This window comes from Gopherus evgoodei, chromosome 9 (genome assembly GCF_007399415.2).
Source record: "Gopherus evgoodei ecotype Sinaloan lineage chromosome 9, rGopEvg1_v1.p, whole genome shotgun sequence".
In the NCBI taxonomy this organism is placed as follows: Eukaryota; Metazoa; Chordata; order Testudines; family Testudinidae; genus Gopherus; species Gopherus evgoodei.
This window is the reverse complement of record NC_044330.1, coordinates 47,016,361-47,029,753: the sequence shown is the minus strand read 5'-3', so window position 1 is coordinate 47,029,753 and position 13,393 is coordinate 47,016,361. Positions and strand designations below refer to the sequence as shown.

General features: G+C 40.5%; 1 protein-coding gene across 2 annotated transcripts in view; it reads left to right on the top strand.

Moving 5' to 3' along the window:
* Window positions 1–13,393, top strand: part of FAM168B (family with sequence similarity 168 member B) — a 45,720-nt gene that overhangs the window by 10,778 nt on the left and 21,549 nt on the right. Inside the window, exons 3-4 of one of the 2 annotated variants that reach the window (XM_030576673.1) lie at window positions 7,995–8,078; window positions 8,467–8,574. In XM_030576673.1, the coding sequence (XP_030432533.1) occupies window positions 7,995–8,078; window positions 8,467–8,574 (192 nt within the window). The remainder of the gene's footprint in view (window positions 1–7,994; window positions 8,079–8,466; window positions 8,575–13,393) is intronic. The other variant, XM_030576674.1, reaches the window with a different exon arrangement.

The following is a 13,393-nucleotide window of genomic DNA, read 5'->3' as shown; positions in this document are numbered from 1 at the left end:
TCATTATCTGTGTTCACATCCTTCAAATATTTATAGGTATTTGTATCTCTGCTTAGCCAAATTATGCATAGAAATAATTAATCTTCTCATAATTAAATTTTTCCAATAGCCTAATTTTGTTGCTCTCTGAATCTCTTTCAGTTTACATATCTTTCTTGCACTGAAGTGCTGTTGTAATAATTGGGCCTACAGATTTACTGTAATTAGAAGCTCAATTGTAAAAAGTATGTAATTGTAAAATGTCACAATGACCTGTAAAAAGCAAATGTTAATGGAATAAATACAAGAGAGAAACGTAATTAGTCTGAACAAGAAAAGTCTCCTGATGATCACTTAAGGACTCTTAATATCACTTTTGGAAAACAAAATGTGTAACTGAAAATTAATAAACCAAAATTAGTGTGTCAAATATATTTAATTAGTGGACAATACAACAAGTGGGAGGGCTGTTCCACCCATCTTTCCCTGTTTGGGTCCTTAAAAAAAAAAAAAAAAGATTTTTGGGGGGGGCGGGGAGGAAATAGGGAAGCACAAACTGAGCCTTCTTGAGTGAGTTTCACCATCATGGCCGCCACCCATACTGTTTCCTGGGGCCCCGGCCTTCATCCTAATGAAGAGGGATGTCCTGACCAGATCAAGCTAGAGAGGGATCCAGGTGACACCACCATCCCTACCAGTTACAGCTGAATTCCAAATACCACCAGAGATGAATCCGGATCAGACTTTAACAGCAGCATCAACAGATCCAACCCATCTCCACTAACTTCTCTTTTAGTCAAAAGGACAGTGATTACCCTCTAAGACTGTCAAGCAAGGGTTTTTCCTTTTAAAACTCTCCAGCTAAAGGGAGGGGAACAAAGAAGTCATTAAAATAATGAAGACCTTACTTAATACTTTATAGTTAAAATGCTTTACCTGTTTTTCCACTTTTTTATTAGAGATACAAAAACAAAAAATTACTAAGGATTTTTAGTGGTTTTTGCCATGGTACGAAGCAGATTAAAGTCTTTGTATACCAATCCTCGAACCTTGGTTAACGCTTTTAATGTTAGACAGTGACTGGGTTATGTTAACATCTTTTGGCCCTGTACTACATCTGAATTAATACAATATTGCTCTGAACTGAAAGTAACATTCCAGATGTGATGTATCGACTGCATCTATTGCCTATTCTTCTGCTAAATATTATGTAGACTATGACCAGGAAATAAAATTATGGTTTTTACAGCGCCAGGAAAAACTAGTTAGTCCCAGTTTAAGGCGTTTTCTGTTTTAAAATCTTTCATGAATGCACACCACATTACACTTCGTCTCAGTTACTTGTTCAAATTGTGGTTACATAAGGCAGTGGATTTGTAGATTAATTCAGGCTTGTACAACTCAAAACTTCAGTGGATGCAATATTAACATATGTAATTGATTATACTGACCTTCGGAATGTCTGTATACATTTTGGTTCGGTATATTTTCAGAGAAGATATATATGTCATGATTCATTTCAGTTTAATATTGTATAAATAAAAGTCAAATGATTACATAAAAGTGACAATGCAAAGTTGTAGGATTGAAGCATTAAAGCAATCAGAAGCATGCAGAGTTGCAGATTACCTGTCCAGGTCCATTTATCCATACAACATTCTGTAGCAGATCATCAATTTTGGTGTAGTGGATAGACCAAGCCTATTTCTGAGTTCTGAATGAATGTATCTAGAGTTTGGGAAGACTTGTTCTATACTTGCTGAACCCGCTGGATACTGATGCAGTTTTTCCCAGTTTCTCTTTTTGAACCAGGTTTAAGCTAGTATTTACCAGCACACTATCCTAAACTAGTTTTTCCATGGGAAATTGCCAGCCCTCACTATAAAAAAGTTCATGTAGCTAGTAAGACTTAAGGTTATTGAAATAACTTAAAATAATAGTTCAACAGTTGCTGTACAGAATATTGCAGAGTTGAACAGCTATAGAAACAGTCTTTGAAAAACTTTGCCATCATTTTCATTGGTTATTATATTGCCTACATTAATTGATGCTGGTTAATTTTTTTTTCATCCAGAGTGCATGATTTTAGTCATGATTTAAATCAGCAAGCAGCAAACATTTAAATAATTGATTTTTAATTTGTGTTTTGCATTTGTACTTCAGTTATTTTGCTAAGAAAAGGTTTATTTTTTGGTTAGTATAGCCATAAAAACATATTTGCAACCAAATGTTGTCTTTACAACACTACATTTGGTACTTTTTGCTAGCTAGGGGCATACAAGATACCCACACACACTTGTTTAAGCAATTCTATAGCTAAACATAAGTTTATTCAGAGTCTAGTTTTTTATGTTTATTCTATTAGAAAGTGGTGAATTATGTATTTTAGATTTTTTTTTAACTTAGAATTTGTCAGGCTACGTGAGATGGAAATTGGAATTAACTTACAAAATCAGTATTTTTAAATTTTTTGTTAAATAAAAGTACCTTAAATGTACTGGATACATTAAAAAAAAAGTTTAACACATGTTTAAAACTCATTTAAACAAAGGAAATATTAGCTGTAGTTAGTGAGTTGATTATTTCTGATCACCAGGGGCCAGATTTTCAAAGGTTATTTAGGTGTATTTAGCAGATAAGTGCATAGTGGGATTTTTCAGAAGCACCTAAGCAAGAGGTTGCTGAACTCCCATTCAAATCAGTGGGAGTTATTTAGGCTCTTGATATGCTTAGGTGCTTAATGTGACTTTTCGAAGTGCTTATCAGTTTCCCCATGATACTGATTGCCTTTGTAAAGCACTTTGGGATCTATGGATGAAAAAGGTAACAGGTAGTTGGTATTATATGCATCTTTAGGTACCTAAATACCTAGGGAAAATCTGGCCCCTCTGTACTTTGTTTTTAGAATTACTAGATCTCATCCCCTTCCACTTTCCTTTGTTCATAGATTGGAAGAGAAAAACAAATGTTGCTGTTCTTTCAACTCAGTTTCTCAGCTGTGAATGAACTAGTCCAAATATAGAGTATTTTGTCTGCATCTGCTAGCTAAACTGAAGCCAGAAGAAATTGAAGCAAAATCTTTACTGTATAAGAGAAAGAACATACATTTGGAAAATGTGTGTAGTTAAAGCTGCACCCTGTAAATCCATTAAAACTTGATAACTCTCTGATGTAGCAAATATAATTGATTTTAGTAGATGATAGTACATTTAGTTAGTAACCTAAATTGTCAATTTCATTATTTAATTTTAAACAGGACACTAACCTCAGAACTTTTACTAATGTTTTCTTTTTAGTGTTCAAATATATATTTAGTGCCAAGCTTTGTTTACTAGTCGTATTTAGCTTAGCTTTGTATTGTATGAATACACTTGGAAGGTGGTAAGGTGATAGGGAATAGTCAGCATGGATTTGTAAAGAACAAATCGTGTCAAACCAATCTGATAGGATAACGAGTCTTGTGGATAAGGGAGAAGCAGTGGATGTGGTATACCTAGACTTTAGTAAGGCATCTGATACGGTCTCACATGATATCCTTATCGATAAACTAGGCAAATAGAATTTAGATGGGGCTACTATAAGGTGGGTGCATAACTGGCTGGATAACCGTACTGAGAGAGTAGTTATTAATGGCTCCCAATCGTGCTGGGAAGGTATAACAAGTGAGATTCCGCAGGGGTCTGTTTTGGGACCAGCCCTGTTCAATATCTTCATCAACGACTTAGATGTTGGCATAGAAAGTACGCTTATGAAGTTTGCGGATGATACCAAACTGGGAGGGATTGCAACTGCTTTGGAGGACAGGGTCAAAATTCAAAATGATCTGGACAAATTGGAGAAATGGTCTGAGGTAAAGCGGATGAAGTTCAATAAAGGGCTTGTCTACATCACAAAGTTGCAGCGCTGGTGAGGGGGTTACAGCGCTGCAACTTAGGAGGTGTACACATCTGCAGGGCATCACCAGCGCTGCAACTCCCTGTTTGCAGCGCTGGCCGTACTCCCGTTTTGTCTCGGGTGTAGAGGATCCAGCGCTGGTAATCAAGTGTAGACACTTACCAGCGCTTTTCTTGACCTCCGTGGAATAAGCAGGTATCCCAGCATACCTGAGGAAGCGTCTGGTAATCAAGCAGGTCTCCTTCCCTGCGGTTTGCAGGGGGGTTCGGGGAACGCGAGAGCAAACCGCGGCGAAGCTGGTCTCCTTCCCTGGTTTGCTCTCGCGTTCCCCGAACCTCCGTGCAAGCAGGTCTCCTTCCCTGCGGTTTGCTCTCGCGTTCCCCGAATCCCCGAGCAAGCAGGTCTCCTTCCCTGCGGTTTGCAGGGGGGTTCGGGGAACGCAAGAGCAAACCGCGGCGAAGCTGGTCTCCTTCCCCGGTTTGCTCTCGCCTTCCCCGAACCCCCCTTGAAGCCGCCCAACAGCGCTGCAGTGTGGCCACATCTAACACCACTTGCAGCGCTGGTTGCTGTAAGTGTGGCCACTCTGCAGCACTGGCCCTATACAGCTGTACTAATACAGCTGTAACAACCAGCGCTACAAAATTGTAGATGTAGACATACCCAAAGACAAATGCAAAGTGCTCCACTTAGGAAGGAACAATCAGTTTCACACATACAGAATGGGAAGAGACTGTGTAGGAAGGAGTATGGCAGAAAGAGGTCGAGGGGTCATAGTGGACCCCAAGCTAAATATGAGTCAACAGTGTGGTGCTGTTGCAAAAAAAGCAAACGTGATTCTGGGATGCATTAACAGGTGTGCTGTAAACAAGACACGAGAAGTCATTCTTCCGCTCTACTCTGCGCTGGTTAGGCCTCAGCTGGAGTATTGTGTCCAGTTCTGGGCACCGCATTTCAAGAAAGATGTGGAGAAATTGGAGAAGGTCCAGAGAAGAGCAGCAAGAATGATTAAAGGTCTTGAGAACATGACCTATGAAGGGAGGCTGAAAGAATTGGGTTTATTTAGTTTGGAAAAGAGAAGACTGAAAGGGGACCTGATAGCAGTTTTCAGGTATCTAAAAGGATGTCATCAGGAGGAGGGAGAAAACTTGTTCACCTTAGCCTCTAATGATAGAACAAGAAGCAATGGGCTTAAACTGCAGCAAGGGAGATTTAGGTTGGACATCAGGAAAAAGTTTCTAACTGTCAGGGTTGTTATAGGTTGCCTAGGGAGGTTGTGGAATCTGCATCTCTGGAGATATTTAAGAGTAGGTTAGATAAATGTCTATCAGAGATGGTCTAGACAGTACTTGGTCCTGCCATGAGGGCAGGGGACTGGACTCGATGACCTCTCGAGGTCCCTTCCAATCTTAGAGTCTATGAATCTATGAATATGGATTTTTCATATTTCAGTTAATCATTCAGGGAATTAAACAGGATGAATTAAATTAAATTGATAAAATGACTTATAAAAATCACATGTAAATCTAATGCCGTAAAACAGTATATTGACAGATTAAATTAAATTACTATATCTTGTCTAGTTCAGGTTTAAAGGGTACAAAACATACTCTGTTAAGTAACTGATGGAGGCTGGGATTTGTTTAATTAAAGATAAGACACTTTTAGTCAGTACATGATTAAAACATCCCTGGCCTCCTTTTTGATAAGACCACTGATTTTTTCTTCAGAACTGCTGAATTTAGCAGGATGTTTTGATGCTGAACTGGTCTCTATTTTTAGAAGGCAGACTTTATATGAAGGCACTGATGTCTTCATAAATACGAACATAGGGAAAAGGGTTTTTTGGGACTAAAACTGTTAAGAAGGGTACTTAGGCAGGATTACAGTAACAAATGAGTAGTCAAGAATGAAAACATTTGGTTTGAAGACTAGTGCAGGAGTCGCCAACCTTTCAGAAGTGGTGTGCTCAGTCTTCCTTTTTTCACTCTAATTTAAGGTTTGGCATGCCGGTAATACATTTTAACATTTTTAGAAGGTCTCTTTCTATAAGTCTATAATATATAACTAAACTATTGTTGTACGTAAAGTAAATAAGGTTTTAAAAATGTTTTTAAAAAGCTTCATTTAAAATTAAATTAAAATGCAGATCCCCCCGGACCTGTGTGCCACTGAAAATGAGCTTGAGTGCCGTCTTCGGCACTAGTGCCGGAGGTTGCCTACCCCTGGACTAGTGGGTTATGGGGAGAAGTTGTTTAATCTGCTACTTATGTTGTGATGTTTGTTTACATTTCATACAAGTAATTTCCTCTAGGAATGTTTTGTTTTAGCTCAGTATGAACTCTTACTGTGGAGCGAAACCTATAAAATAAGGACAGAGGATTGAAAAGCTCAAACAACCTTAAAAATAGTGATGTTAGGTGGCAAGTTTTAATTAAAGTATTTGGTTATTAATTAACATCTGAAGTCAGTGAAATAACATAGTGTATCCCTGAGTCAATTATTGACACTATGGATAAAAATATTTTCTTTGAAATAAAAACAAAAATCATTTTTAAATTAGATTTAAAACTTTCTAAAGTTTGAAATTGACAACATATGTCAAGGCCTAAAATTATCTAATACAAAAAAAGCAGTATGTTTGCTGCCAATTTAAGGCAGTCAAACCACTGAACTGATGGAAGTCACTGGCTAAACACCTGGAAACAAAGCTTGTTGAAGTGACAAACAAATTTTGCCAGCAGTACCCTCTGCTACAGATGCAGAAAGAATATTTTCTTTGCAGTTTATTGAACGGAACAAACTGAGTGGTTCAAAGTTAAGAAACCAGTTGAGAGTTGAAAAAGCAAGAGAGCTTTTTTTCCTTTCCAATCTATAAATAAAAACAAAATGAGAGGTTGGAAGCTGCTAAAATCTTGAAGGACATGGGGACTGAAAACAGTCACTTCACTAGCTGATATTTCCTTTGTTTAATCATTTTTTAAAGGAAAACCCTGTTTTGATAATATTTTCTTATGCATCCAGCACATTTAAACTAGTTTTATTTAATAAAAAACTTCAAATGCTGTTTTTGTGCACTTAGTTGCATTTGAATTTCCATCCAAATACAGCTTGACCCAAATCACAAGTAAAAAGTTATCTAGTAAAGAAGAAATGCATCCTTTTCTAACGTAATCAGAAACGTAAAAATTAAGCATTTGAATAAAGATAACTGAAGCAATTACTGCTTAATAAGTGTATAGATATAGGTATCGTCCTGGTTAGCAAAAAGAAGCATCAAATTTAGTGTAAAGGCTGTATTTAGTTGTAAGTTAACATGTTTTAATGGTTACCAACCAAGGAAAATAACTACAAAATACAAAGGCAAAACACTATTGAAATGGATGATTTAAATCAAGGTTTCCTGTTTGCCGGTTTAAATTACCAGTTTTAATTATTATTTAAATCAGTCCACCCTGATGGTCTTTCACTACGTGCTATTGTCACCTTAGAACTTGGTTCCTGTCTTTCTTGACATTGGTTTAGTCATAGTAATTGGGTACATCAGTGTCAAGGTTTCAACACAGCATTTTGCCAATCTGCCAGAGTGTAACTACTGAGTGTCATTGTGGGTGGTTGAAATGATAGGAGTATAACTGACATCTGAAAACAGACAAATCTAAGTTAAATAAAAACAAGATATTTTGAAGGGTTAAAGTTGGCTTTTACTGTCCAATTTGGGAAACTGTGATCCAGGAAATGAGTCACTCACACTTATATATCTTCTTTTTACACAGTGAAAAGGGCTCACTCAGAGTTCAGTAGCCTTAATGCATTTCAGTGTTTGGTATTCTTTTGGATTATTTAATATTAAAGCTTGCAATCTGACGGCAGTTACTAGTGAGCTGGCTAATTCAGATTTTTGCTGAAAGTGTGTTTGGGGAGCATGGGGTTGAGAAATGGGAACTGTCGCTTACTACGCTTTTTAGCTTTTCTTCTCAAGTAGTAGTCACATGAATTTTGAAAAATTGCAACTTTCATTGATCTTTGGTCAAAACGTGTCATGCACAACAAATTCTCTGAGAACAAGAAACGTTGTGTTGCTTATCTAGAAAATAACCTGGAATTGTTCTCTTTTGTCATAGCTGGTTTCCCAATGGGCTATGCAGCAGCTGCCCCGACCTATTCCCCCAACATGTACCCAGGAGCAAATCCTACCTTCCAAACAGGTATGCATAAAATACTTATTGCTTAGAAATACTCAAAAACTATATTAGAAGCATTTAAAATTGGGGGTGAGGAGAAATGCATAATATTTTCTTTTACTTTGAAAATAGCATAAAATGGTGGCCTTCCAAACTAACCAGTGACTTCAGTTTTTGCATATGGGGGTGTTTACACAGTGTCCACATGCAGTCTCCTATTATAGATAAGAGAGGACTTTAACTTGTTTTTGGGGAGGTTTGAGTTATTTAGTTGCCAGAGACAAGTATTAGGTAGGTAGTTAAAATCCTTACACAAATTTTTGATTACATCTTTCACTAGTCCCTTCTGACCCTCTGGATATTGCCCTTTATTTTCATGTCCCTCAGTAAGTCTCTTCCCTTCCTCTTTCAGAAAGGCGTCTGGAATATATCCTTTTATCACCTCCTCTGATCTTTCACCTCCTAAATTCTACGTGCCCGTTCCTACCTCAGGATCGTGCCTGTCATGCACCTGCATACGGTGATTGTCCAACAATTCTAGCAAAAGGGTGAAACACTGTCATACTGCTCAACTAAGGGGCAGGCAGGAGGAGGGATTTGGGGAGGAAAGAAGAAATGCACAGGGGCCAACGAACAAAAATGGAAGAATCCCTCAATGTGATGAGCATGCTATTAATATTGGAATGAAAGAGAAACTGATAGTAGCTGTTAAATTCATCTCCAATCGCAACAGAAGGATACATTCGGAAAGAGAGCCTTAGACTTTTTCAAAAGGGATATTACATACAGATACAAAATTGCTTACTGTCCTTTGTAAAATATTATGACTTGCATAAATCTACATTAGCAATGAAAGGGAAAAGGAAGTGGAGAAAAAGGAGCCTGTTTATTTATTTATTTGCATATTGCTATGCAACTTATTTAGAAAAATGTAGTATTTATTGATTGATTGTGTAAAGCATACCAAAGATGACTGGGGGGTGAGGAAGAGAGGGGAAGAGAAGAAGGGGAGGGCAGGATGGAAGGAGAGGAATTTGTATGAAGAGCCTAATTCACAAATGGGTCATGTAAGTGGTTTCATTTACCACTGTAGCACCCACTGGTGTCTGAGCCTGCCATTGCTTGGGTCTTCATCTCCAGTGCCCCCTGCTGACGATTGCTTCGGCTTTGCAATGGCCTGTCTAGCTGTGTCTTCCATAGCCTTGTCCTCCAGCTAGGTCACTTCTTTCAAGTTATGTCCCCTTCTGGAGTAACAAAAGTCCAACCAAAGAATCCACTACAACACCAGGGCTCTTGGGCTACATTGAAGTTCCCTGCTCTTCACCCCTCTTCTTGGGGACTACAGAGTTCCTTCTTTGCTCCTTTAGCTGAGTACTGCCTCCCATGGTTTTTTCTCCTGGAGACTCTTCTTCCAAACAAGTTTCCTCACTGCCTTTCCTCCCCAAGGATTCCAGCAGTTTTCCCAAGGACCTCTCTGCTCATGGCGGCTCTGTGTATTTTGCCACCCCAAGCACAGCAGTCAGGCGGCTTTCGGTGGCATGCCTGCGGAAGGTCCGCCGGTCCCGCGCCTTCGGTGTACCCACCGCCAAATTGCTGCCGAAGCCACAGGACCAGCGGACCTATCGCAGGCATGCCGCCGAGGGCAGCCTAACTGCTGCCCTCATGATGACCGGCAGGCCACCCCCGGTGGCTTGCCGCCCCAGGCTCGCGCTTGGTGTGCTGGTTCCTGGAGCTGCCCTGTCTCAACTTCTTACAGGCCCTGTTCCAGAGGAACCTAACTGCTCCCTGTCTCTCCAGCCTGCCTTCCCCAGGCACTTCCCAGAGAGAGGAACTCTTCCCTCAGTGAGTTCTCTTCCCTCTTTATTTAGTTCTCCCTGACCTTTTCATAGGTGGGATCATTGGTTGTAACTGAGTCACCAGATGAGGATGAGCTGAAGGTTAAATGCTATGTCCCAAGCCAAGCTGAGCCTAACTCCTCTTAAGGGCCAATCAGCCTGGACAGGTCAACACAGTGTGATTCCACAATAAGTTTTTTCAGGCAGTGTAAGCTTAACTAAGCTTAATTTAACTCTTACTTTTACCTTTAAAAAAATGTAAGTGATGCCTGACATTCTGCAAACTGCTGTTCTGGGAAGCAGACAGTAGATATTAGGTCCTCTGGCCCTGGGAAGCTTGTCATTTGTACTATTCATGACTCTCATTACATAAAGTATGGTTGTAGTTACTCCTGTAGTTCAATATTCAGTAATACCATTCTGATTTTAGTTTGTCTGTGCAACTTCAAGAGCTCCTCCACTTGAATCCATTATGGGCCAGAATTTCAGAAGTACTCATGTACTTCTCCAAAATTGGCCCTGAATGTCTAGTTATAATTTGTGGAAAACAATACATGGTACCTTGGAATATAGTTTGGTCCTCTGCCCTTCATACGAACAACTCTTTTGTCTCTACAAGGAAGTTCTAAAGTGTTATTCTGTTAGCTTCCAGGGACAGCTCTGCCAAATAGAATGTAGTCATAAAGTCTTACAACCGAGAGTAATTGTCAACTCACAAGACTTGGATAAGTGACTTTAAATTTAGGGGGTAACAGGAGAACCTTATTTCTCACAGGGAAAACATAGCTGTTCTCAGACTTTGTGGCAGGTCAGTAAGTACTTAAACATAGTTATTGCCTGGAAACATGGTGCTTATTTGCAGGGCTATGAGTTTTAATAACTCGTCTCTCACTTATAGAAGAGAATGGCACCATTTGCTAGGGCAGAGAGTAAGCAATCTTAAAACTCCTAATTGTGCACAGGTTCTATATTTATAATAATATCACTGTACATGGAACTGGACAGTGGTTTGTTTGGCACATCTCGGGTCCCTGCCCTGAATTACTGTCTAAAGGCACAGCAGGTGGAGTACTGGTTTGTGCTTGCCTTTGTCAGTTGGATCTTGAATTTGAGGCAGGGTAGCTTATAAGCTTAACTTTTTTGCTTTAGAAAAGGCACAGAATCCCACTAGACTACCTTATTTGTTGTCTGCAATGAAACCAAGGCCTCCAAGCCTCCAGTATATTGAGGTGATGAACTGGTCATACTGAACTCCAGCTTGTCAGATAGGGTACTGTGTCTTTGGAAACACAGAATCTGGGAGGTGCAGAGAAGTACAGCAACTCTCTGATACATCAGTGTCAAAGTCCTTGACTCTAGGCAGCTGTGAACAGAAACCAGAAGACACCTCCCCAGGCAGGGGTAGCATTTGGCATGGGAATAGAGGACCCTAGATCAGGGGCGGGAAAACTTCTTGGGCCGAGGGCCACATTGGGTTTCAGAAATTGTATAGCTGTACCTCCCCAAACAGCCAGGTGTGGCCCAGCCCCTGCCCCCCTCCAAGTCACCCTGCTTCTCAGCTCCCGACGGCCCCCTGGACCCCCCACCCTTAACTGCCCCCCACCACCCTTAGCCAACCCCCCCCTTCCTGACTTCTCCCCTGAGACCCTGGCCCCACCCAATCACCACTGCTCCCCACCACCCCATCCAACCCCCCCCCCCTTTCCTGACTGTCCCTCGCCCCAGGACCTTTGCCCCATCCAGCCACCCCTTCTCCCTGTCCCCTGACCTCCCCCGGAACCCCAACCCCTGACTGCACCCTGCTGCCCCATCCAACCCCTCCTCTCCTTCCTGACTGTCCCCCCCGCCTACCACCCCAGGACCTCTGACCCATCCAGCCACCCCTTCCCCCGGCCCCCATTCAACCCCCTGTTCCCCACCCTCTGACCACTCCCACTCCTATCCACACCCCTGGCCCCTGACCACCTCCCGAACTCCCCTGCTCTCTATCTAACCCCCTCCCCTGCTCCCTGCCCCCTTACCACGCTGCCTGGAACACTGGTGGCTGGCAGCACAGCTGCACCAGGACAGGCAGCTGCGCTGCCCAGCTGAAGCCAGCCGCTCACCATGTAGCATAAAGCGCTGGGCCAGGCTGGGCTCTGCAGCTGTATTACCCCAGGAGCTTGCAGCCCCGCTGCCCAGAGCGTTTTGCCGGCGGCACAATGAGCTGAGGCTGCAGGGGACGGAGGACAGCGGGAGAGGGGCTGGGGGCTAGCTTCCCAGGGCAGGAGCTCAGGGTCTGGGCAGAACAGACCCGTGGGTCAGATGTTTGCCCACCTCTGCCCTAGATGAAGATATCCATCAATATGCCTTGCCGTTAAGTCCTCTATGGCTGAAATTGCCTCAGTGATAGCCCTACATCCTGTATGTACAAGACAGGAGACAGGGTGTATTTGATTTAAATTACTAGTCCGGAAGACTCAATTTAATCATGGATTTCTACATAAAAGTGCATTCTTGTTACTTGTTATAACCGTAATACATATTCTTCACAACTCAGATGTAGGTTTCATTTTTAGAAGGTACATAGTATACATTTTTTAAGTGATTTATTTTTGAAAACTTTTCAGATTAATTTTACAGCTATATCAGAAAATGAATGATTGGTTATTTCATTTACCAAAGGTAATTGAAGCAGATATTTATGAAGTTAGTGGGAGATGAACTATCTCCAATTCAACAGGTTAATCATTAATATTTGGAGGACTTTCTTGCCATGCTGTATCAGGAGGAGAACATCACCAGACAGACATTTTAAATTGTTTTATTTAACTAAAACAACATTATGTATTCTGGTTTATTTTCTTCAGTAGCAAACATATGACTTTTTGAATTTAGTTAAACATTCAAGTTTTTTAAAATCAGGTTTGGTTTTGTTAAAAATGTTTTTAACTAAAATAGTTGAATGAAATATTTTTTTTAAACAAAAATTAAATTGACTGTCAGCCAGGTCAACATGAGAAACTTAAAATATTGGCTTCTGCAGCTAACTCAGTTGTCTTCATCTTCCTTTTCCTGTTTGTTCATAATCTGGAAAAGAAACACACGCTTTCCTGCTTTTTCAGATCCCAAATATTTTCTCAATATGGAATGAATTAGTCCAAAGGAAGAAAATAATCTTTTTACACCAGCAGAAGAAGCTACTGCTGTTAAGTGAGATTATCACTTCAACAGTCTCTGAATCCAAGTGCTTAAGTGACTTCCACCAGTTCACTGGTGTGACTTTCTTTAAAAACATCATCAGCAAATATATATTTCTTGAATGGTTCTTATTCCCAAACTGGGTCTCTTTTACGGTTTGCTGACATTATAAATTTTCCCTACTAGTGAGAGAATGATATGGTAAATCTCAAATCAATGAAAGTTACACTCAAAGACCTCAAGGTTTCAGGAATATGCTGCCCAAACAGTTTCACTTTTGTTTCTACTGCCTGTCCCTCCCTTCTCACATTTATTTTCAGACTT